The following is a 22,352-nucleotide window of genomic DNA, read 5'->3' as shown; positions in this document are numbered from 1 at the left end:
GACTCTGCATTTGGAACGTGTGCGTTAAAAAGATACTGCAGTTCCTCGCCTCCAAAACCAAGTCGACCCCACAAACCTCCATGTTGCGATGCTAAACCTCACACAGAAGTAACATGTTTGCACCCTGGTAGAAAAAAATGTTTTATTCCACGAGTTACTTTGGCCTTTCATGACAGCTCTGTGGGGTGTGTGTGAATTTTTATTGTCACCGTTAGAATTAAACTATAGTTTGAGTGATGGGGAAATGCTGTCAGTTGTTAGCTACATTGTCACTGCTAGCAACCTGCTAGCACTTTTTCGATGTTAAAAGCAGAACATTCCAGAAATATGTGCTCCAGTAATCGTGGCGAGTACTTGTTCAATTTATCTTTGCACTGATTAGCAGTTGTAACGTTCTTGATGTCTGCGCTCACCCACCTGGCTGGTTATTTTAAATGATTAGCCCAGTTGCTAGCTAGCACGTTAGCTGGCAGATATTGAATTAGCCATACAGTTAACCACAGGCCTTGAGAACAGTAGGCTTTAAGTGCTGCTGGTCTTTTTTTTTTTAAATAAAAGACAAAGAAGTGAGTGACCAAAAAGACTTGATAGGTGGAGGTTGATATTATGATTTATTCTAAAGGAGCTAGCAGGGTAAAGATCGTCTGAGGCATGAAAACGCCATGTCAGGCTAGTTTATCGAACAACTCCAGTGGGGGGAGGGGGAAAGCATGAAACAAAACAATGTTTTATTGGTGAGTTGATTGTGAAAGTTGCTCCAGCACAAAGAACTTACATTGACATTTGGCCACTTTTGGACTTGAGAAATATGCAGTAACTTAACAAGAACGCCAGTTTGAATCCACATTTATTCTTGGTCGCCTTGTCAGACGCCCGGTAGACGTGATTATGTGCTGCCTCCATTGATGAATTCAGGCCAAAATGGCAGCAGCGCTGAAGTTTCCTCTTTCTGGCTTCTACACTCCTGTCTGTCTGAGCTGAGAGTGACACGTGTGCAGTACAGATGGACACGCAACAGAAACACAACGATGTGTATAAGAGACACTGGGAGGGTTCATTGATCATGGCGCCCCGTGATTCCCAACCTGGAACAACCTGACGGAATCTAAAGTTCCCTGTGAGGAGAGATGGACGGATTCCTGCAGGGTGGGGCAGCACATGGATCGGACATCGTCTCATCGGCAAATCATGTCATGGATTGTTTTCTTCTAATGTCAATGACAAAAAAACAGTTTTTCTGTTTTAATGGGGGGTCAAACTCCCTGGTGCCAAAGCGCATTCTGTTGCTGTGTCAGTCTCTCTCTCTTTTTTTTTTTGCTTATTTCACATGGTGCCAAAGATGTCACTTCAAATGATGAAATAACCATAATAACAGTAGTGATGATTAGGAATCCTGAATGACTTTGTTCTACTTCATCTCTCGGCATGTATTTTTGTGTGTTTTCAAACCGGCAGGACAAACGGAGTCTTGCACGCAAACAACGCCATAAAGTCTGTCTGTGCTCGGGAGTTCCCCAGCAACGTCGCCACTGTGGCGCCAACAGGAGGTGAATTAATTTGATTCTGAAATGATTTTTCGTTTGATTTGTCAGGCGTTAATGACAGCGGCCGGACCGCTAAGATGGAGCCACGTCCAGACCCACGCAGGTCTTGTGATGTCAGCATCAACAGCAGGCGCGGTGGTAAAGATCGTCTGGCTCAACATCCCAGTGGATCCAAACCGGTGGCATTGATTCCACTCCCATCCCTGGACTGTGACGGCTGGTCGATGGACTTGTGGTACTTCATGGGAGGAGTGCTGAGGAAGAGGAGTGGCGTGAACGCTGCAGTGTGATGAGGTAACCTACAAGCCTGGTTGATCCTCCCCATACGCCCGTGTGAGGCCGTCTAAAGCGCCGGAGCACAGTGGACGTTGCCGAGCCGGCGCCGCTGATGGAGAGCGAGCAGCTGATGGAACAGCGCGGCTACAGTGTCAGTGTCAGGACCGTCCTTTGTTCTGAGTCCCAAGGCTGCCGATGAGGTCAGATTGTCACAAGATGTCGCCGGCTGGCGCGCGAGCAGCTGGGGTGAACGTGTGCAGCTACGAGAGTTTGTGACGAGAGAAACACTGAGCAGGTTTTCACGACAGAGCTTGAGCACAAACACTTCCATGCAGATTTATGTTGGGAAGCAACACACAAGAGGCTCATCCCAATGCTCGATCCAGGGATTTTTTTTTTTCTCCTCCAAATTATTTCGGTAATATCGATGACACTCAAAGGAAAGAATGGATAACTTTTTTTGCTGTTACTTGTTTTAAAAAAAAACCAAAACACTAAAAGTGGCTATTTAGAAGCAAAAAACTTCTAAAAATACATCATTTGATTCCCTACCACTGATTTTCAAAGCTCTATGTAGACATGCTTTGCTTTTTTTTTTGCTTTTTTTTTGTCAGGTAGTGGGATGAGTACAACACACAACATTAATAGCAATACAAATACAACACACTGAAGAAGAACTAATTATTGTTCTGATTTTTAGCCCTAGAATGTCTCCAGAGATCATCACAGTAATATTCACTCCAGGACATGATGCAAGAAATTGTGCGAAGGCAAAAAAATAAACTAATTATGAAACCGAAAATAATCACGTCACAACTTTTTTTTTTTCTTCATGTTTTTCTTGGGAAAGCCGTTTCAGATTTTAGTTTGAGCTACTCATCATGCATTATGTCAAAGGTGACTCTTCCATCACCGGTGATTTTGAATTGTCGGTTTTTCTTTCTCTGTTCAGACGATATTTTAGCTGAAGGATCGAAGGAAAACAGAAGCTCTACAAACGGAAGTGAAAGAAGTAGATATGTTTAACGAGAGGAACGGAGACATCGTAACCCTTCCGGCTCCAGGACGCTGGTTTGCAGCCTACGGGGGGAGAGTATTCCCGGATACATCCATCCGTACCAACAAGTACCACAGCAGAACACCGTCATAACTATGTAAAGTAAGCGAAACTACAACCAAGAAAGTTACTTTACAAAAAGAAATGAAAAAATAGAGTGTAGTCTTTTTAGATTCAAATAAATAAAAGTCCTAAAATAAATCTTTTGGATTCCTACACACACAAACATACTCGCACTTTCACTTTTTTTTTGTTTTGTTTTTTTTGTTACACATGAAACATTTAAAACCAACGCTTGCTAGTTCTCATATTTCAACACCTTTGAACTTCAAAAGTACCGACTAGTCGAGCTTCCCGTGGTCCGTCGGCTGTGTCTCAAATGACACCCGATCGAGTCCTGAAGAGGTCACACGGCGTACGCACACTGTCTCGATTTGCCTTTTATTTTTTGTATTTTTTGCTGGAAGTATTGCTTTAGGAAATATATTTTGGTCTTCTTTTCAGATGATTTTTCTGTGAGGATCTCAAATGGAAGCAAGGTTGTATTCCTCGTCTGGGGTGGTGGCCGACGCTGCATTCAGGGGCTCGTCCCGCGGTCGTGGTGAGAGGAATGTTTGCGTTCTTCGAAGACTTCCCTCACCAGTCTTCCATTGTGTGCTCTTCCTTTCCAAGATGTAACACAGGGTTCATGTTTGTACTCAGTGTTTCTTTTTCCATGCATGCACATCTATGAGCCGTATAAAAGAGTGTACCGGTGACGTTACTGACGTACAAATGTTGACGTGACGCTCAGACGCAGATCTCGATGGGTGTAGCCACGAGCATGCGGCCACCTGGTGAACTGTTCTCTCGCGGCATTCGTTCATAGCTGTTGGTGGATGACACTGAGCTGTTGGTGGAGACAGACACGAAATGGTGGCCCCCGCCCAGTTCCATCATCCCGCCCTTGGCTCCGCTACCGCTCCCTCTCTCAACGACCGCCGGAGACATGGCCGAGAGGGGTGACAGAGGGGAGAGAGTCTGCTGCTTCATCCGCTCCACTAGCAGTTCCTCGTCCTCCTCCCCCGAAGAAGATGACGAGATGGTGTCTTCCACCTCTCCTCGCACACCCCCTCCACCGCCTCCGCCTCCCCCTCCTCCTCCGCCGACCCTTTCTCCATTACTTGCGCCTCCACTGTTGCCGTTGTTGTTGTTCTCCCCGTCCAGCATCCAAGAGTGGCTGAAGTAACCGAACACTTCTTTGACAGAGCAGCGACGGTCCTGCTCCACGGAGAGCAGCCGGCGGAACATGCGTAGCGCCTGCTCGGTGAAGCGCCTCCACTGGGAAGGCACCGTGTTCGTCCTCCTCTTCTGCCAGCGGATGAACTCCTGGTAAAAGGAGTCCGAGGCCAGCGCCTTCTCCCAGGGGAAGTTACCGGTCAGCATGCAGAAGAGCAGCACGCCAAAGGCCCAGACGTCAGTGCTGTAGTCTACACAGAACCCCTCGTGGCGTGACACGTCGCAGAGCTCTGGAGCGGTGTAGGGGATGGTGCCACTGACCTGGAGGGGGAAACTCAAAGGTTACCATCATGACTGGAAGAAGAGAGAGTAAAGAGTAACATGCAGTAATGCTACATACTCGTTTGACGGGCGAGCCAGCGCGGCGAGTCATGCCAAAGTCGGACAGCTTGACCTTGCGGCACTCCCGGTCAAAGATGAGGATGTTTTCAGGCTTGATGTCCCTGTGGACCAGCTTCTTACAGTGCAGGTAGTCCAGAGCAATGGCCACCTGGTGCACGCAGCGCTTTGCCACCGCCTCAGGAAGACCAATCTGTGGAGTACAGGATAGGAGTACAGTAGGAACAGAAGTAGTATAGGAGTACAGTAGGAACAGAAGTAGTATAGGAGTACAGTAGGAACAGAAGGCAGTTTTCAGTGGCGTCATCAGGGTGGTGATGTCAGCTCTGCAGCCAGCAGCTGGAGCATTAAGGAACACCAGGGCACCCCGTGACTCCATCACCTCCACCTGAGGCTCTCCAGCCGCCTGCGGCTCTGTCATGGCTGGCTGAAGCTCTTTGAGTCCCACTTAAAAACAGAAATCTGTTTGTGGAAGTCTCTGTCACATGACTGCTGCGCTGCGGTCACCTGAGCTCATTACACCCGTTCTAATCAATGCTTTGGTTTCCAGCAGAGGCGCTGCGGCACGTGTCATCCCAGCAGCAGCTCGGCACGCCACTCACACAACCATCTCATCCCGCTGTTGTTTGTCTTAAGCTGAACGCCCTCCTGCCTTGGCGACCATTCGCTGCTCCTGATTGTCTACATAGATGTAGACGTGTGTGACAAAAAGGGTGAATAATCTATTTGAGAATGAAAATAAATCCATCTAAGAGTGGGAATGCAGAGTTGAGAGTTTTTGCTTTGGTTTTGCTTCAGGGGCCTGTTTTGAAGGTTTGATGAGTAAAAAAAAAAAAGGTCAGTGATGTCATCAAGGACAGGTGCTCTGATGACAAAGCTCTGAATTATTCATGCCAGGGATGCTGCAGATGCAATGATGTACTTTTGTTTGTAGTTCCGTCTTTATTTTTGTCTTCTGTGCTTCAAAAACAAAACTTCAAACCAAAGAAAGCTAGTTACATTGAGATTAAAATCCTTCACACGATTCTTATGAGACTGAGCAAAGACAGGGTCAGAATAACAGTTTAAACAATCACAATAACACCAAGTATAAAATACAATGGTTCAGAGTCTGAACAACCAATGGTTAGAATCATCAAAGTGTTTTTTTATGGACAACAATAAATTTAAAACAATTTTTGAGAACAGCACTTTTCTGGATGTGGCTCCCTGGCGGCCAGTCAGGAGGAATAGCAGGTGATGGTCCGAGCTCGACGCGCTGGCTCCCTGCTGGCCTCACATCTCCTCCAGCAGCTCCTGGAGGGTGAAGTATGCCCAGACTTCTAGAGGTTGCGTTTCTTCTGCTGGGCCTGAAGCAGAGCTGCCTCCCTCTCCTGCAGGAACAGGTCTGACGTATCCTCACCGGTAATCTCCTTGATTTGCACCAGGAAGTCTCTCAGGTGCTCCTCCAAGGCAGGAATGTTCTGGTTCAGACTGAACAATCCTGTCACAAACACTTGCAGCTGGACGTCTAGGAGATGCGGGAAGACCGTCTTCAGCAGGCTGGCGATGTAAACCTGGACATGCACCAGGTTGTTGGCTGGGATGGTGGCACTCAGGGTCACGTTCACCTTCCCCCTCTCTACCTGGGCCAGCATGTAGGCCAGGATGGTGGCGTGCATCGTCAGACCTGCGGTGTGCGATGTGTCCGTGACCACAGCGAGGATGTGCTGCAGGACCTCGAAAAAGTAGCTCTGATAGAAAATGTGGCTAACTACTTCCTCTGCTGCCACTTTCTGGAGGAGAGTGTAGAGGATTTGCAGACCTCTGTCTTCAATGGTCCTCTCTGTATGCCTGAAGGCCCAGATGATGGCGTGCAGGACCTGCTTGAAGTGTTCAGGGCTGAAGTACAGGAAAGCCGGGAAACACTGGGACACTGCTGCGTGGAGGAGGCTGAACACATGGACCCGGTGTTCCGGGAACTCCTCAAAGTTCTTGCCAATCATGTCCAATGTGCAGTAGAAGACGGCGTCAAAGATCCTGTTGATGTTGTTGGTCATGTGGACTCCCAGCTTGTTCACAATGACCTCCATGGTTCTGAGGACCTCAGGCTCTCTAGCAGCTGGGACGTTCTGCTTGTAGTCCAGCAGTACTGCGTCCAGAAGGGAGGGCATAATGTTCTCTGCTGCCATGTGAGGGTCCTGAGAGCAGCTGACCCAGCCTGAGATGAGCTGCAGAATGTCCCTCTTTACCGTGATCATACTGCGGATCAGAGGGTGCTTGGCCACCATCTCCCCATGGTTCTGGAAAGCCGAGGAGACGGTTTGACTCAGGCCCTTGTACATGTTGAGCATGTTGAGGTACATCCGTCCCAGCTGGACCACAAACGGATGCCCGACAGCTCTGCAGGCACTGATGTTGATCCTGAGGATGCTGCTCAGCTGACGCAGCGTCTCCTCCTCCGTCAGGATGTTTGTGTTCTTGGTGGCCTGCAGGATGATCCTGTCCCAGGCCTGGTTTGGCAGGACCAGGTACCGCTCCATCAGACGCACCTGTACGTCCTGGTCCTTCTGAGCCCTGATCAGAAATCCAACAGCCTCAAAAAATGTGTAGACTTGCTGTGGCTGCAGGTGACAGATGACGGTGCTGATGGTGTTGAGGATCTCATTGATGAAGGGGGCCTCCTCGCCCACCTGGACACGAACAAAATGGCCTGGACACTCCTTTGCTATTTTGAAAAATGTGTCACAGGCCATGTCCTGCACCCCATCGTGGGTCAGATGCATGAACTCCACCAGTTTAATGATGACAGCCTTAAGGAAGTTCCAGTGGTCCTTCATGAACTTGACGTACTGGCCCACAATGTACATGACATTGGAGGCGACGTTGAGCTGGTCCTTCCCGCTCTTCTGCTCATACAAGTTCAGGAGGCCACTGACGACTGTGTGCAGGACCCTGGTCTCGTCATCTTTCTTCATGACCCCGCTGATGGAGCCGATGGCCCAGCAGAGAACATTAAGGTTTCTCTGAGACCACTCGGCACCGTTCACCTGGTTGACGAGTCGGTGAATCATGACCTGTGCAGTGTCTGCACTGTCGAGTTGGGCCAGATTCACCAGCGTGTCCCTCATGGTCTTGTAGATGGTGGTGGCATCCGTTCCGTGCATTTGCTCCCTAACCACCTGACCGTGGTCATTTTCCACCACCAGCACATCTTCTGGTTTGGCCATGCAGCTCACCATCAGCACGCGTACCTGTGAGAGGACATCCTGGTAGAGCTTCTTACGCTCCTGTCTGCATGGCCGCTTCAGAGCGCTGGAGTTGGAGAAACGGTTTTCTTTGTATAACTCCAGAGCTACAAGATGGCTCCAGTAGTCCAGACAGATCTTGAAGATCTCTGTCTCCTCCACCGCTGACAGAAGCAGCATGTAGCTGTGGGCCTCCCTGAACATCTCGCCCAGGTTTGGCCTCTTCTCCAGCAGCTGACCGTGTCGTTTCAGGAAGGCGCTGAGAAAGAGGCAGAGATTATGGATGAAACTCTGCTCATCATCCTTGGCTTTGGCGTAGGCCACTTGAATGTTGGTGTTCAGGGGCAGAATCTTCTTAAGCTGGTCCACCGTGAGCTTAAAAAGGAGGATAAACTGCTCCTCATACTTAGAGGCGCTCACTCCAGCAATCTCTGTCAAACATTTCAGTGCCACGTTACGTAACATGGCAACATTGATGAACTCAACCAGGTTGCTGATGAGGTTGGAGTGAAAGATGGCGTGCAGTATCGCGTGCTGACGGCCCAGGTTCCAGGAAAGGAGACGGAGGAGGGTCTCCAGCGTTGAGCACACCAGGGGGGCATTCTGTGTGTTGCTGAGGACAAACAGGCACAGCTGGAGTATCTGAGGGAACTCAGCACTCAGACTGTCCTTCAGGTGCTTGGCCTTCTCTTGGGTCATCTGACCAGCAGAGAAGTCAAACACCTCCTCGCTCAGTAGCTTGAGGATTGTCATGTTGTTCTGACATAGACTTTCGCTGGTCTGACTTGCACCCACAATGTCAGTGATGAAGGTGGGCCAGTGTTTGGGCCACTCCTGCTTCAGCACCTGCACCAGGATGAGGTTGAGCTTGGAGAGGAACACCCCCTCTCTCTTCATCCTAGCTGGATCGCAGGACGTCTTAATGACCAAGCACGCAATAAACTTCTTGATGATCTCACACTGGTTCCTGTCCAGACTCTTCCAGCGGCTGGTGATGAACTTCTCCAGAATCTGGAGTGCATAGTACTTGGTCTCCAAGTACTTTGAGCGCTCCAGGATGACGTTGACCTGGGTCCAGGCATGTGGGTGGTCCACCAGGTTTGTTAACACTTCCTGGGCTACTTGTTGCAGGACTCCGGTGTGATGGTACATGGCATCGATGACGTTGTCCAGCAGGTTGATGTCAAAGTGCTGACTGAAGTCCAGCAGCTTTGTGAAGGGGTGCTGCTCCAGTGTTGCCATTGTGCTGCTTTTGAGGGTCTAGCAGTTAGCAGTTAGCACCAAACTGTGTTGATGTGTGGAACAGTTGTTGTTGAGACGGCGTAACTAGTGAACCCCGCGTGCTCCATTATATCCTGCTGACATGACAGGTGACTGTGATGTGTCACTTCAAGATGACTGAGATCACAGTGTGAGATGACTGAGATCACAGTGTAAGGTGACTGAGATCACAGTGTCAGATTGTTCTGAATTTCATGTGAATTCTGACTTTGATCTTACAAGTCCTTACTTTGATCTCTGACAATGTAGCACCGTATGGCTGCATTCTGAATGGAGTCTACAAGTCTAGAGTCTTGAAGCATCGTTGGTTGGGGTCGAGTCACATGCATCAGAGTACCTTCAGTATAATCAAGATCTTTACGTGCCGACAGTTCTAAACCTCCTGCAGGCACTCGTGACAAAAAGTAATCCAGAAAAAAATTATTTATTCACACTAACAAAACCAAATGATCCAAACCTTAATGCTTGTGTATTTCTCACTTGTCCTTCTGCTCTGATGACATAACAATTAAGTATATTTGACATATTAAGGTCAGATTCAGACCCTCACAGTGAATTTGAATCAACAGCGAATGATAAATTATCCAATTTTATGCCACCCAGGCACGCTTTTAACTTAGTTTTGTTTTGTTGTTTTTTTTAAATTTGAAGTGGTAAATCTCTTACGAATAAAGTAAAAAGTTGGAGAAAGTCTATCACCTTGAATTCAGGGGTTCAAACACATCAGTAAAGACATTCATCTTAGCACACTCACTAACCGGGCAACAGCAGGAGGACTGGGTGGCTTTATCCACCCTACTAGGGGTGTAGCAAGACGTCGGCATCTGTTTCTGCGGTTGTTTCTGGTTGGCGAAGTGGGCGTGGCTGTTTTGTTTTGTTTTTTAAACTAGAAGTTTTACCGGGCTGTTGTACTCCACCTCCACCTCCTCTCAAAAATCTAGATCTGGACCAAACGTCCGATCAGCCACGGTCGCGTTTAATGGAGATGTCATGTAGGAATAAAGTTTCTTCTGTCTGGCAGGGTCTGGATTGAACATGGGTCAGTCCCAACACACATCGCAGACAGCAGTGTGTTTGTGTGTGTGTGCGCGAGTGTCCCACTGATACACATCTCAGAGGGCACACTAGTAGAAACAGCGGCGTCATTAAGAGTGGAACGCTGTCGTGAATTGAAACGCAGCTAACATGAGCAACAGTGTCCCCAGGACTCAGGGGGAGGACAGCCAAACGTGATCAGATGAAATCTTCATTTCAAGCCACAGAGTGTTTGACAGCTGAAGAGAGAACGTGAAGCCTCATCCAGAGCAGCGGGAGGCATGTTGCTGATGGTGGAGAGCTGAAGGTGTGAGCCGCAGAAGTAACTGAGGCTTTGGTGGAGAAGCTCAGCCTGCTGCTCAGAAGCTCATCACTGGAGGTTTTAGGGTTACTACACATTTAACATTTGGTTGGAGGGTAGTCATGTCATGTTTAATGTCATCTGTCCATCTGCAGTTTTCTGTCTGCAAGGTGTGTCGTGGGATGTCCCCTGGTTTCTCCTCTGAGATATCCAATACAGCTGTTTTGTGTGGTACCTGCCGTTGGACTATGGATGAAATGTAGCAACTGCGCGAGCTCAGCACTGCTGATATGATGATTGATGTGCTTTGCCTTAACTCCATCCATCCATCATCCATCCCTCCCTCCCTCCATCCATGTTCTCCCTCTTCTCCTGTTGAGGGTGGTGGGGGTGGAGCCTATCCCAGCAGCCTTCCCCCTGGACAGGTCACCAGTCCATGGCAGGGCCAACACATAGAGACAGACAACCATTGGCTCTCCCAGCCACGCCTACGGTCAATTTAGAGTCTGGATTAACCTGGTCCCTCTTGATGTCTTTGGACTGTGGAGGAAGCTGGAGTACCAGAGAGAACCCAGCAGGAACAGGGAGAACATGGAGACTCCACACAGAAAGATCCCATGCTCCAGCCGGGGCTCCACCCACAAAACTTCTTGCTGGGGGGCCACAGTGAGGACCACTGCTCCACCGGGCCACCCTTGTCCATAAATCATCAATACAATTTAAAAATAATGCTAATTTAAAACGATGCGGCAGACGTGGTGGCGTGCGACCACTGCTCCCCCGTGCCACCCCAGCTTTCACTCAATAAACTCAATGAATGGATTAATAGATAAATCAACAGGTGATATTTGATAGTCAGATTCCCTTCTACCCACCAGGAGGACTGGTGACAGAAGTGACGGATGACATCAAACATGCAGAGTGTATCTGGCTGCTGACGAATCAACTGACAGCTCACTAGCAGGCCTCAAAACTCTCCATGGCCACACCCCAGAGGACCTTTGTGAAGCCGGCCCTACTTGAAATACTAGTAACTTGTAGAAGGTGGTTTTGGTGAAGCCACTTCATTCCTCTAGAGGCGACGTTCCTGTAGTGTGAAGGAAACACAGCTGCACCTTGACTCGTGCAGTTACGGTAAGTAGCTATCTCTCAGTGAGAGGGAGCTCTGGTCCAGGTCAGCCAATCTTGGGAGGTCAGCTACTACCTCAGGCGTCGCGAACTTGGTTGGCTGGCAGAATTTCAGGGAGAAGCCGCAACAAGTAGGGGAGGGGGCGGGGCCTCCGAGGGGAGTGTGTTGCTGCATTTTCCTTTCACTACAGTTGCAGAGTGGGGCAGACAGTTTGTCATTGCATTTAGTTCCTAATCAGTCATTGTCTGGGGGCCCCTGACAGCTCGGGGCCCCAAGCACTTGCCTGGTTTGCTTGCCTTGTTGCGACGGGCCTGGCTACTACTAGTCTCGCCTCGTATCCTCACGCTAGAGTCAGCAAATCCTTGTCTCTTACGGTAGACGAAGACACCACAACTTTCTAGTCACATGCTCCGCAACTGGCTGGGAGTACGGCGCGCTAGCTTGGTTAGATCAGCTTCAAATGGTTCTTTGAAGAAAGATGAGACCATCCAGGTAAGAGCCGGTGCAGTGTTATCATCTCAGCGTCTGATGCAGGGCTAATGGCACGACTGGGGGGTTCAGATTATTTATTGTCCAGAATAAAACAGCTGATCTGAAGTGAGAGCCACCCATCATACCAGAGCTGATCAGATTTTGAGTGACACAGTTTGATGATGATCAATAATCACCTGTGGAGGAATGATATCGAAGAGGTCCCCTGCCAGAGCGTACTCCTGTGCGAACACGTAGTACTCGTCCGTCTCGAAGGCGATCCCGAACATGTTAATGATGAAAGGGCAGGGGGACAGGTAGAGTGAGATGCTGTACTCCCGCAAAAACGACTTCAGCTTGGTGGTCTTCTTCTTCAGGAACTTCAGTGCCATTTTTGTACCTTCAGAGGGGTAAAAACAACCACCTTTATTGATAGTTTGGTGCTAATTTTTGATCATGTGACTGCGTGTTGTGTGTTTGTGCGCACACCTCTGATCTTGTGGATGACCAGGTCCACCTTGCCATAGGTGCCCTTGCCAAGCTCCCGGATCACTTCGTAGTACTTGTTGACCTCCAGCCTCTCCAGGTTCTGGGCTGCGATGAGCTGGAGCTCATCCAGGATGTCCATGTTAGCCCGTGATGTCAGCGGAGAGGAACTCATGCTGGTGACAGTGTTAGGGGACAGACTGGGAGGACGAACTCGAGGACGGATGCTCAGGTGAGACAAGAGCAAAAGCAGCTGGGAGCTGGTGTACCTGAAGGACACAAGAGGCAAAAGGTAGAATGAATTATTTGACCATAAGAGAGCAGCAACAAGATGATCAGCTGGGTTCCTGCTTCGCTCCAGGTCACTGCAGTCTTACTGCAGCTTCCTTGGTTCTGTCCTGAGTCCGAGCCTTGGTTCTGTCTACCAAGCACGCCTGCATTCTCAGCGGTTCTGAGCTGAACCACTGCGAGGGAGCGGAAATGACGCCTACCCATGCGACTCTACACCAACATCCTCACCAAGGTGTGGTGGTAGCCTTCACATTCAGCTGCCCACATGGAGAGAGAGATAGAGCGATCAGAGAGGAAAAACTGAAGCAGACACTGTACTACCGGGTCGACACGTGTCACAAACGGTCCAACGTTCATCACTCACACGTGTCACCACGCTGTGATACGAGGAGGAGGAGGGGCGGGTGAGACACCTCACTGTTCCCCTAGAGAAACAAGCAGCTTTGGCTCCCACTGATAACCTGATTTGAGAGTTTTAGTGTGAATAAATTGTTGGTGAGAACACTTGGAACAGACGTGCTGAAAATGAGGCATTCCCTTGTCCTTTACTGCCCAAATAAGGCAACTGTAAATGTGTCTGGGTCACTGGCCAGGATGACTTTCCGTGTACACACACACTCATCACAGGACATCAAAAGAAGGCCGTGTGTGTGTGTGTGTATCAGTGATATTTGTGTTGGTTTTCAAGGTCAGCAATGGACAACAAGCTGCCTCTGCTCTGCAGTGTGATCGTCACTGGAAATGCTAATTATCTGCAGAGAAGGCTTGTAATTCCAAATGCTACTCGCCGAGGGGGATTACCAGAGCTGCGCTGTGACACACACACACACACACACACACACACACACACACACACACACAAGCAGCCAATAAAACTCCTTTCTAGCAAATCCATTCCCTGCTGCAGTGATTATTCTCAGTGATCGCTGTATGTTTTTCTCCCCAGCAGTAGCCAACCTGCCAAGTCCTGACACTCATTCTATACATCCATGCACATGAGGAAGAGATGCTGGAGCAAGCACACACACACACACACACACACACACAGATTACATAAGCTGAAGCACCGGCAGGCAGCCTCCCTCCGTTTGTGAACTGACATTTGAACGACTCGCGTATTTATCCTCCTTGCTTATTGGAACCCTTCTGCCACTCACTGATTTATCCTCTCATATCAGAGCATCATACAACAGGTCACACACCAACAAACACACACACAACAGTGGTGGATGTACTTGTCATCCCTCTCCACAGGCCGCTGTGTTGGGTCGCTGTGGGAGTGTACTCTGTGGTGTGTGAAGCGGACAGGAAGACGCGTTGACACCAGCAGGTACAGAGGGATGAGTCAGGTGATAAATGATGATGCAGGGAGGATGCAACTCTCTCTCTCTCTCTCTCTCTCTCTCTCACTCACTCTCTCTCCCTCGCTTAAATAAAAGCTCTCAGACACAGGCGATAAACACACGTCCTGAGGAGGGAAGGGAGTTGTAAAAAGAGAAGGCCATTTGTTTCTGTTCAGGATTAGAAGTGTTTACTGGAGCACTGCAGGATGCATGCTGCACCCTGCGTGCGTGTGTGCGTGTGCGTGTGTGTGTGTGTGTGTGTGTGTGTGTGCGCGCGTGTTAGTACTGCAGGGACTTTCGGCATAAACAACAACCCTGACTACCTTATTTGACCTCATCATCCTGCTTATCAATCATTAGTGTACCTGGATATCACAATTATCCGCCACCTTCCACATAATAGTTGACGTGGCAGGCGTCGTTAGCATCGTTATTGACTCATCACGTGTTTTTAAGTCACATGATTTCAAATGTGGTGAGGTGAGTTCAACATCACTCAAACATTGTGTAAAATAAGGGTGCATTAGTGACACTTAGTTAATGCTTCGTTATGTGCTGCACGAGCGTGACGTCAGCATAATTAACCAGGAATCAACCCTCTCAGTGACCCCTGTTGTAAAATGAGGCGCATGAACACCATTATTACTACGAGCTGCTGTGAATGTGCCCTTCATGTGAAGGTTTACCTCAGTGAAATCCCACACACCTCCACCAGGGGGACCTCAGCCAAACCCAAAGTTGAAAATGTGTTCATGTAATGTCTTTTTCATTGTCAACGTCACACATGTTTAACTAGGCTACATTTAAAGATGCCAGCCAGTCACTGAGGGTGGAGCTTCTCTTTGCTAAGGCTCTCTGAGCAGAAGCAGCTTCATACATTTGGTGCTATGTACATAAATCTGTTCATCTGAGGAGCAGCTTCAAGCGGAACACCACAGCACCACAGGAATGACAGAATTGTGTAACCGGCTCTTCGTGGAAGCTGTTTAAAGGCTGCTGCTGGGTGACAGGAACCCATAGAACATTGCGGCGGTGCTGCTGGTGTGAAACAGGCCTCAGGTCCTCCGTGTTCACTGAGCATCCGCCTGGATACAGAGGACGCAGATCAAACCGGATGATGCATTGGTGCTGTGGTGGTTGTTAGCCGTCACTCTCAATTAGCTTCAAGCTAATATACGTGGCTGGCGCTTTCTTCATTCTGGAGTCACAAGGAAGTGATTTAGGAGAGAAAACATCTTTGTGAGCGCAAGACTCCTATAAGTGAGTACTTGAACATCAAATACACTTGTTAGGTGAAGTACTGCAGTTTGAGGATGTGTGTTTGCTGCTACTTCACGTCTGTAAATCAATTAAACAAGTTAGTACACATGCTCATTTATTATCAAGAGTAAAACACGAGTGGGGCAAGTAGAGATGAACGGCAAGCTAAGTGTCCATGTAGTGGTTAGCGACCAGCTAGTTGGGTCCATGCTGGAGTGAATGTCGACCACCAGCAGCATGACCGCGTCTCATTTGTGTTACTGTTGTTTTCCGTGTAAAAGCAGCAGATTTCCCTCGAGCCCCCGGAGCGCTGCTGCCACGTGAGGACACTGTGACAGTGATGATGCCCCCCAGCCCAAAAGATGGAGGGGTTCACCCTAAAATGGCAACTCCGACCAGCCTGGAATCCATTTCTGTTCTTTTGGCACTGTTTATGGAACAAAGAACCCTTTACGCTACATACTGACAGTTGGTTCTAGCGCGTTCTCTCCAACTTTAATGAGTGACCTCAGGAAAGACACTTGATGGCGTTCGTCAGGCGGGCCGTTGATATTCATGTTTGTATCATGAGGTGAAAGGAAGTGTGCTAAACAGCAGGTTAGCTGCAGGTCAGCATATTGGCTATATTTGGCTCACTACAAGTAGAAGGAGTGGAAACTACCTTGTTTGTACTGTTAGCTAACTAGCTTAGCTGTCTGCTAACCAGTGATGGAAGACACACAGTAAAATTACAAATACCTGGATAAAATAGTACTCTGGTAAAAGTCTCCATTCAAAATTCTACTTAAGTAGAACTAAAGAGGTATCTTTTACTGAGTTTACTTAAGCAGTACAAATGAAATGCCACATTCTTTGTGATATTTGTGTCTTCCAGAGCTTGGGAATATTCAGTCCTCATGTCCGAAGGTCGTGTTAAGGTCATATGTGCTCTCTTTGTGTCCTCGTCATCTTTGTCAGGTTTTGCCACGTGTATTTCCCTTCAGAGTAACTGACAGGTCCAGGTACACACAGTGGGTAAAAGTACACAGTCCACCCCAACATAAAAACTCAGGTTGAAGAGCTGCTTACTCTCCCTGAATGGCAGCGGCGGCGGTGACCCAGAGCCAGCGGGTTTAACAGTGTGAACACAGCAGCCCCCCGGCGCTGACTCAACCCCAGACTGCTTACGCAGCCAGTGCCGACCAGGCGAGCAGATTCAGCGAGCCAAGGTGTTGATCGGAGCCACGTCCACCCGCCCCGCTCCGAACCGCCAACATTCGCAGCGACGCCACCTCCAACCGGAGCCTCTTTTCCATTTCAGTGACCTTTCATTTCTCCCGCCACACAACCGCCAAACACACACGCTGCAGTTTCCGCCGTGACACAAACAACACACCGTTATTTCTGCCCACATAGGAGACGCCTTTTCCCTCCAGAGAGCCCACATACAATCAATGACTCTTGACTGGGTTTGTGAGAGTGACCATGCGGTGCTCGAGAGAAAATAATGAGGGAGTGAAGCACGCGATGACAAGGGCCATTGAGTAGCAAAGTACCAGCAAGTGTGTGTGTGTGTGTGTGTGTGTGTGTGTGTGTGTGTATTAGCTATTCCTACTAATCTGTTTGTGTGTGACTCGCCTCCTGTCTCAGCACAAAAAGCAAGTGATGTTAAAATCGTTGAGGGTTAGGGTTTAGTACAAGGCTATGTTGGGGGAAGGGTGGGTTGGGACAGGTCCAGGATGCCATCAACACCAGATGAGGATGAAGTCACGTTAGGATGAGGGTCGGCGGGGGTTAAGATTAGAGTTCGGATTAGATTATGTTAGGGTTTTGATAAATTTAGAACAAAGTTAAGGCTGGATTATTTTCGTGTTAGGATAAAGTTACTTTAAGATTAGGTCAGTAAAGAGTTAAGATAAGGTGATGTTACAGTTAGAATCAAGTTAAATTAAGAACAAGGTTAAGTTAAATAAGATTTCGACGAGGTTGGAACAAAATTAGGATAAGGTTCTGTTTGTTTTTTATTCTCAGGTTAAAATGAGCGCAGGCTACAGGTAGGATAAGGTGGTTCTCTGGATAGCTTCATGCATTTCATCACAGTTGAGTTTAAAGGCAACGGAATAATTCCACAGTCCTCCTTCGACCATCTGACCTTAAAACTCTTTGGTGAGGTTTCCTGTGTGATTTGGAGCCACGTTGCGTCACAGCAACCGAGCTCAAATGTTCACCTACAACACGTTATTATGAAAGATCGAGACACTGAATGTTTCTGACTGAAAATATAGCCGCTGCAAAAAAATTCCAATTTTTAACAATCCGAACTACAACAAAAAAAATACCTAGCTAATGCAGAGTATTTGTGCTACATTTTGCTAACTAGCAGCGCTACAGTTTCAAGTACACATTCATTCATCAAGCAAGGAAACGACTTCATGTCCTTCGTCTTTATTTCCCTTTCAGCCTGCATGCTGAGATTGTCGTTTTTGTCATTTCTGGGCTGCTGCAGATGCGACACGGCAGACTTTATGGAGGAAGACCTTCCCTCTGGGTAGATGGACCTCATGCTATGCTAATGAAAACAAAAGCAGCCTTACATTTCAGGTGATTATTTACAGAACATTTAAAGGAAACGACAATGTGCAGTCCGGCAGAGTTGCTGATGTTGGTCCATGCTGCCGAGAGAGGGCCTGGTTAGCTTTAAACTGAAGCAAGAGCACTATTTGTGTCCAGATATCAATCCAGTAGAAACTAAAAGTCAGGGAGGGAGGGAGGGAGGGATTTGTTGCAGATATTGACTGACATCTACATTAGCCAATAGTGCTGAATAGGTATAAGACCACCTCCCCTGCATAAGCGAGCATGAGCACCAGAGACTTCTGCGGCTGAGTTAGCTACGTCACATTAGCTCTCTGCTAATTTGTTGTGTGGCTCTTCAGACTTTCAAATGTTTTTCAGGAGCTGTGAGGTTCTCAACACTGTTCGTCCACTGTTTTCCAGCCAAAACTGTAGCTCGTACACATTGGAGCAAAACTACTTCCTGTTAGCATTCCGCTAACTCAAATGTGGATAATTAGAGGGATCATGAAGCTCTTAAGACTTTCCAAATGTTATCAGACCAAATGAATCATGTCATGGTAGTGACATAAGTAATTTTGCGAGGGTTGTGTAACACTGTGTAAGAATTTGTTGACTGTTATCAGCCTAAACCGTAGCTAGCTAACGGCTACTTCCTGTTCTCCCTCCCTCCACTTGAATGTGGATAAACAACTAAGTTGCGCGGCTCTTCAGACTTCCCAAATGTGATCAGACTAAATGGATGAAATTCTGAAAGTGAAACCAGTCCGCCAGTTTAATGTTTGTTGCTCTCAGCAACAAAATTAACAGACGGCCCTGAGAGCAGGATGAGTCATCAAATTGTTTTAACAGGAAGAGAAAAAAGAGGGGTCAAAATACTCTGATGCGTTTTTTTATTCAAATATTTGGCTTTTATCAAGAGATCAACCACTAACACAGGGATACGGGATTAAACCTGCAGCCTGAACATTGTGTCCATTAGCATGACTAAGAGGGGCAGGTGGGTCTACTTTTCAGCATGAAGCAGCTTCTGCATGAAGCTAAGCTAGCAGGTCGGACAAACACAGGAAGCTAAGCTAGCAGGTCAGACAAACACAGGTGTTATTGATCACACTCATCAGGGGCCGGTTGCATTCAGTTCCAGCGAGCCAGCAGGCGCAGCACCAGGGGCCTGGCCCACCTAAATGGAACATAATGTTATTAATTACACCTGGATGTCAAAATGGCTGCAGTGAAAAGACTCGGTGCTAAAAAGACATTTTTCATCAAGGCCAAAAATGTCCACTTGTTTCTGTTCCTGTGGTCCTGGCTGACGTTTGTGTTCACGCGACGCCGGGACATCTGGAATTAAAACTGACACAAAGAGCAGTTTGGTGCCGTGTGGCGCACGAAAGCCGAACACAAAAGATTTTTGCCAAATTATGACAGAAAATATTCTTCCTCATCAGGGGTCGGACCTGACCTGCACCAGACCATCCCAGTGGTCCCAGACCAGCGTGGCATCTGGCCACAGCACCACACCACTGCCAGGAAGACGCCCATCGGTGGCAGATCGTCTATGTGACCTACATTGTGATCTGTGACTCATCATGAGGAGTGTCTGGGCTTTAACGTGACACCAGGCACCGTAGTTTAATCTCAGTGGGTTCAAATGGGTCTGTGCCTATGGGTTTAACACACACACACACACACACACACACACACACACACACACACACACACATACGTGTGTGTGCAAACACACACGCAGGCCACCCCTCGCTACATAAAAGCTAATGTACAGAATGAAGGCAAAGCAAATAAAAATTCATTCACCTGTATTCAATAATAGTGTCTACACTGGTTTATTCTTAATAAAGAGGCACCAAAATCGCAGATCTTCGCGCGCGCCTGTGTGTGTGTGTGTGTGTGTGTGTGTGTGTGTGTGTGTGTGTGTGTGTGTGTGTGTGAAGCCAGGCAATCAGGATGTAAACATTATGTCTATTATTCTTCTCCAGACATCCTCCGCGTTGGCGATGTGTCACACTGAATCCCACCTGCAGTGACTGTCCTCAGACTGCACTGACTCCGAGGACAGTCACTGTCACACACACACACACACACACACACACACACACACACACACACACACACACACACACACACACAAACACATGCAGTAGCAGCTGCAGACACCTGACTACCCCCCATATACAGGGTGCATGGTGAGGGTGGGGGGTACAAGATCTTGTGCTGTTATCAATAAAGAGGATCCATACTAAACACGCACACGCACACGCACACGCACACACATTTGTAACAAAGGTACTGCTGCTCGCGGGAGATAAATGATGCTGCTGCAGCACAGAATGGCCCCTCATCACGCGACACAAGAAAACACCGATCCTCGCAGCACCACAGGTTTGTTCACACTCACCATTCAATAGGTGATCATACGGGGGCAGCGGCGTCCGCCCCGTGAGCCCGGGCAGCTGGTGAACACACGGGAGGATGAGGGCGCATACTAAAGCCAGGTGAGCCGGGAGAAACGTCAGTCCGAGTGTCCGTGAATGAAGCACCCCGCATCCAGCAGCCTCCTCCGGCTCTGCGTCCTATTGTCTCCGCATCGCTGTGTCCTTCCTCTAGGATGGAGGAGAGGAGATGAAGCAGGAGAGGACGGCAGCTCCAGCAGCGAGGGGACGGGGGGTGGGTGGGGGGACCCTCCCCCTCGTCTGAGCTCTGGCCAATCACAGCGCTGCTCCGCCGGGAGCCGCCGCTGCTCGCTGTCTCCGTACAGACTATGCTGCCTTCAAGGCCCGTAGGATATATTCCAGAGGAACGGGGCAAAAGGTTCCCTGTGTTTTCATAGATCAAAACTATAATTTCTGGGGGAAAAGTGAATATTGACGTTCACCAGATGTTCTAAGAACCTTGTTACCTGGAAGCTTGCCCCAGAAGTTGACCTCTTCTAAAGGCCCGGCTGGTTCCGCCTCTGCTGAGGTAATTTATTATTGATTACATGCGGGAAATTAGATCCGTCATCAACAAAAGATTGAGGTACTTCAACATATTGTTCTATGGTGTAAAATAGGCAATTCACAAAACTAGTGGTTTTTTTTTAGTTCTCTTAAAACTGCAGTTGCTAAAATGTGGCTGAACAGGTGATGATTTTCTACTGTGAGGAGCAGACGCTAACAGAGATGCTAACACAGATGCTAACAGAGAGATGGCGCCTGAAAAAAAATCTCACCTGTTTGATACTATTGCCATACCTGGGAAGTGACTTGATATGTTGTTGATTTTATGTGTATATATGTCTCTATATATATAGACATATATATATATGTCTATATATATATGTCTATATATATGTCTATATATATAGACATATATATATATGTCTATATATATATGTCTATATATAGACATATATATATAGACATACATATATATATGTCTATATATAGACATACATATATAGACATATATATATGTTTATATATATGTCTATATATAGATATATATCTATCTGTATATATATATATATATCTGTATATATCTGTATATATATATACAGATATATACATATATATATATATAGACATATATATATGTCTATATATATATGTGTGTCTATATATATATATAGACATATATATATAGACATATATATATGTGTCTATATATATATATGTCTATATATAGACATATATATACATATGTATATATATACGTGTGTGTATATATAGACATATATATACATATGTATATATATACGTGTGTGTATATATAGACATATATGTATATATACATATACGTATATATGTATATATACATATACGTATATATGTATATATACATATATGTATATATACATATATATACAGATATATATATCTGTATATATATGTATATCTGTATATATCTGTATATATATATATCTGTATATATATATATATGTATATATATATATATATATATATATATATATATATATCTGTATATATATATATATATATATATCTGTATATATCTGTATATATATATCTGTATATATATATATATCTGTATATATATATATATATATATATATATCTGTATATATCTGTATATGTATATATATATATATATATATATATATATATATATATATACAGATATATACAGATATATATATATATATATATATACAGATATATATATATATATATACAGATATATACACACACACAAACAAATATGAGGCATTAAGTCAACATCCTCCACATAAACTTGGTGAGTCCAAACCCCAAGACTGCATCTAAAGTGATGAACACTGGAAGAAAAATTACTTTTTGCTGCGACTGATAGTTTAGTTGTCACTCAGGATGGAATGGAAGACTTCCTCCTCTTCAGTCTTAATACATTGATCCAGGGTTAAGTGGGTCGTGATACATTAAAAACAAAAAGGGTCCTGTTTCTTGATCAATATCTTTTCTTTTCTCCCGCTATGTTATCAGGCG

General features: G+C 46.7%; 1 protein-coding gene, 1 long non-coding RNA gene and 1 pseudogene across 2 annotated transcripts; 1 reads left to right on the top strand and 2 right to left on the bottom strand.

The window, feature by feature from the left end:
• Positions 1 to 141: 141 nt before the first annotated feature.
• Positions 142 to 20,556, bottom strand: bsk146 (brain specific kinase 146). The gene is made up of 5 exons (XM_086195095.1): positions 20,288 to 20,556; positions 12,428 to 12,693; positions 12,136 to 12,338; positions 4,496 to 4,687; positions 142 to 4,416 (listed from the first exon to the last, which is right to left on the bottom strand). The coding sequence occupies exons 2-5, from the start codon at positions 12,597 to 12,599 to the stop codon at positions 3,667 to 3,669; spliced, it is 1,317 nt and encodes a 438-aa protein (XP_086051221.1). The 5' UTR covers positions 12,600 to 12,693; positions 20,288 to 20,556; the 3' UTR covers positions 142 to 3,666.
• Positions 5,293 to 9,159, bottom strand: LOC147239235 (exportin-1 pseudogene; annotated as a pseudogene).
• LOC147239234 (uncharacterized) lies at positions 17,438 to 19,364 on the top strand. The gene is made up of 3 exons (XR_015111664.1): positions 17,438 to 17,463; positions 17,804 to 17,898; positions 19,320 to 19,364. It is a non-coding gene; the product is annotated as an uncharacterized LOC147239234 (long non-coding RNA).
• Positions 20,557 to 22,352: the final 1,796 nt, after the last annotated feature.

This window comes from Aulostomus chinensis, chromosome 23 (assembly GCF_037954235.1).
Source record: "Aulostomus chinensis isolate RoL2024-O1b breed Wild chromosome 23, RoL_Achi_v1.0, whole genome shotgun sequence".
NCBI classification, from domain to species: domain Eukaryota; kingdom Metazoa; phylum Chordata; class Actinopteri; order Syngnathiformes; family Aulostomidae; genus Aulostomus; species Aulostomus chinensis.
The sequence above is the reverse complement of the archived record's forward strand: the minus strand, read 5'-3'. Positions and strand labels throughout refer to the sequence as shown.

Bases quoted from the DNA above. Each gene is read 5' to 3' on its own strand.
- bsk146 (XM_086195095.1), bottom strand. From the start codon at position 12,599: ATGAGTTCCTCTCCGCTGACATCACGGGCTAACATGGACATCCTGGAT. The intron at 12,339-12,427 runs GTGTGCGCACAA...ACCCCTCTGAAG, and splicing joins GGTCATCCACAAGATCAGAG to GTACAAAAATGGCACTGAAG. The intron at 4,688-12,135 runs GTGATTATTGAT...TGTACTCCACAG, and splicing joins TCGATATCATTCCTCCACAG to ATTGGTCTTCCTGAGGCGGT.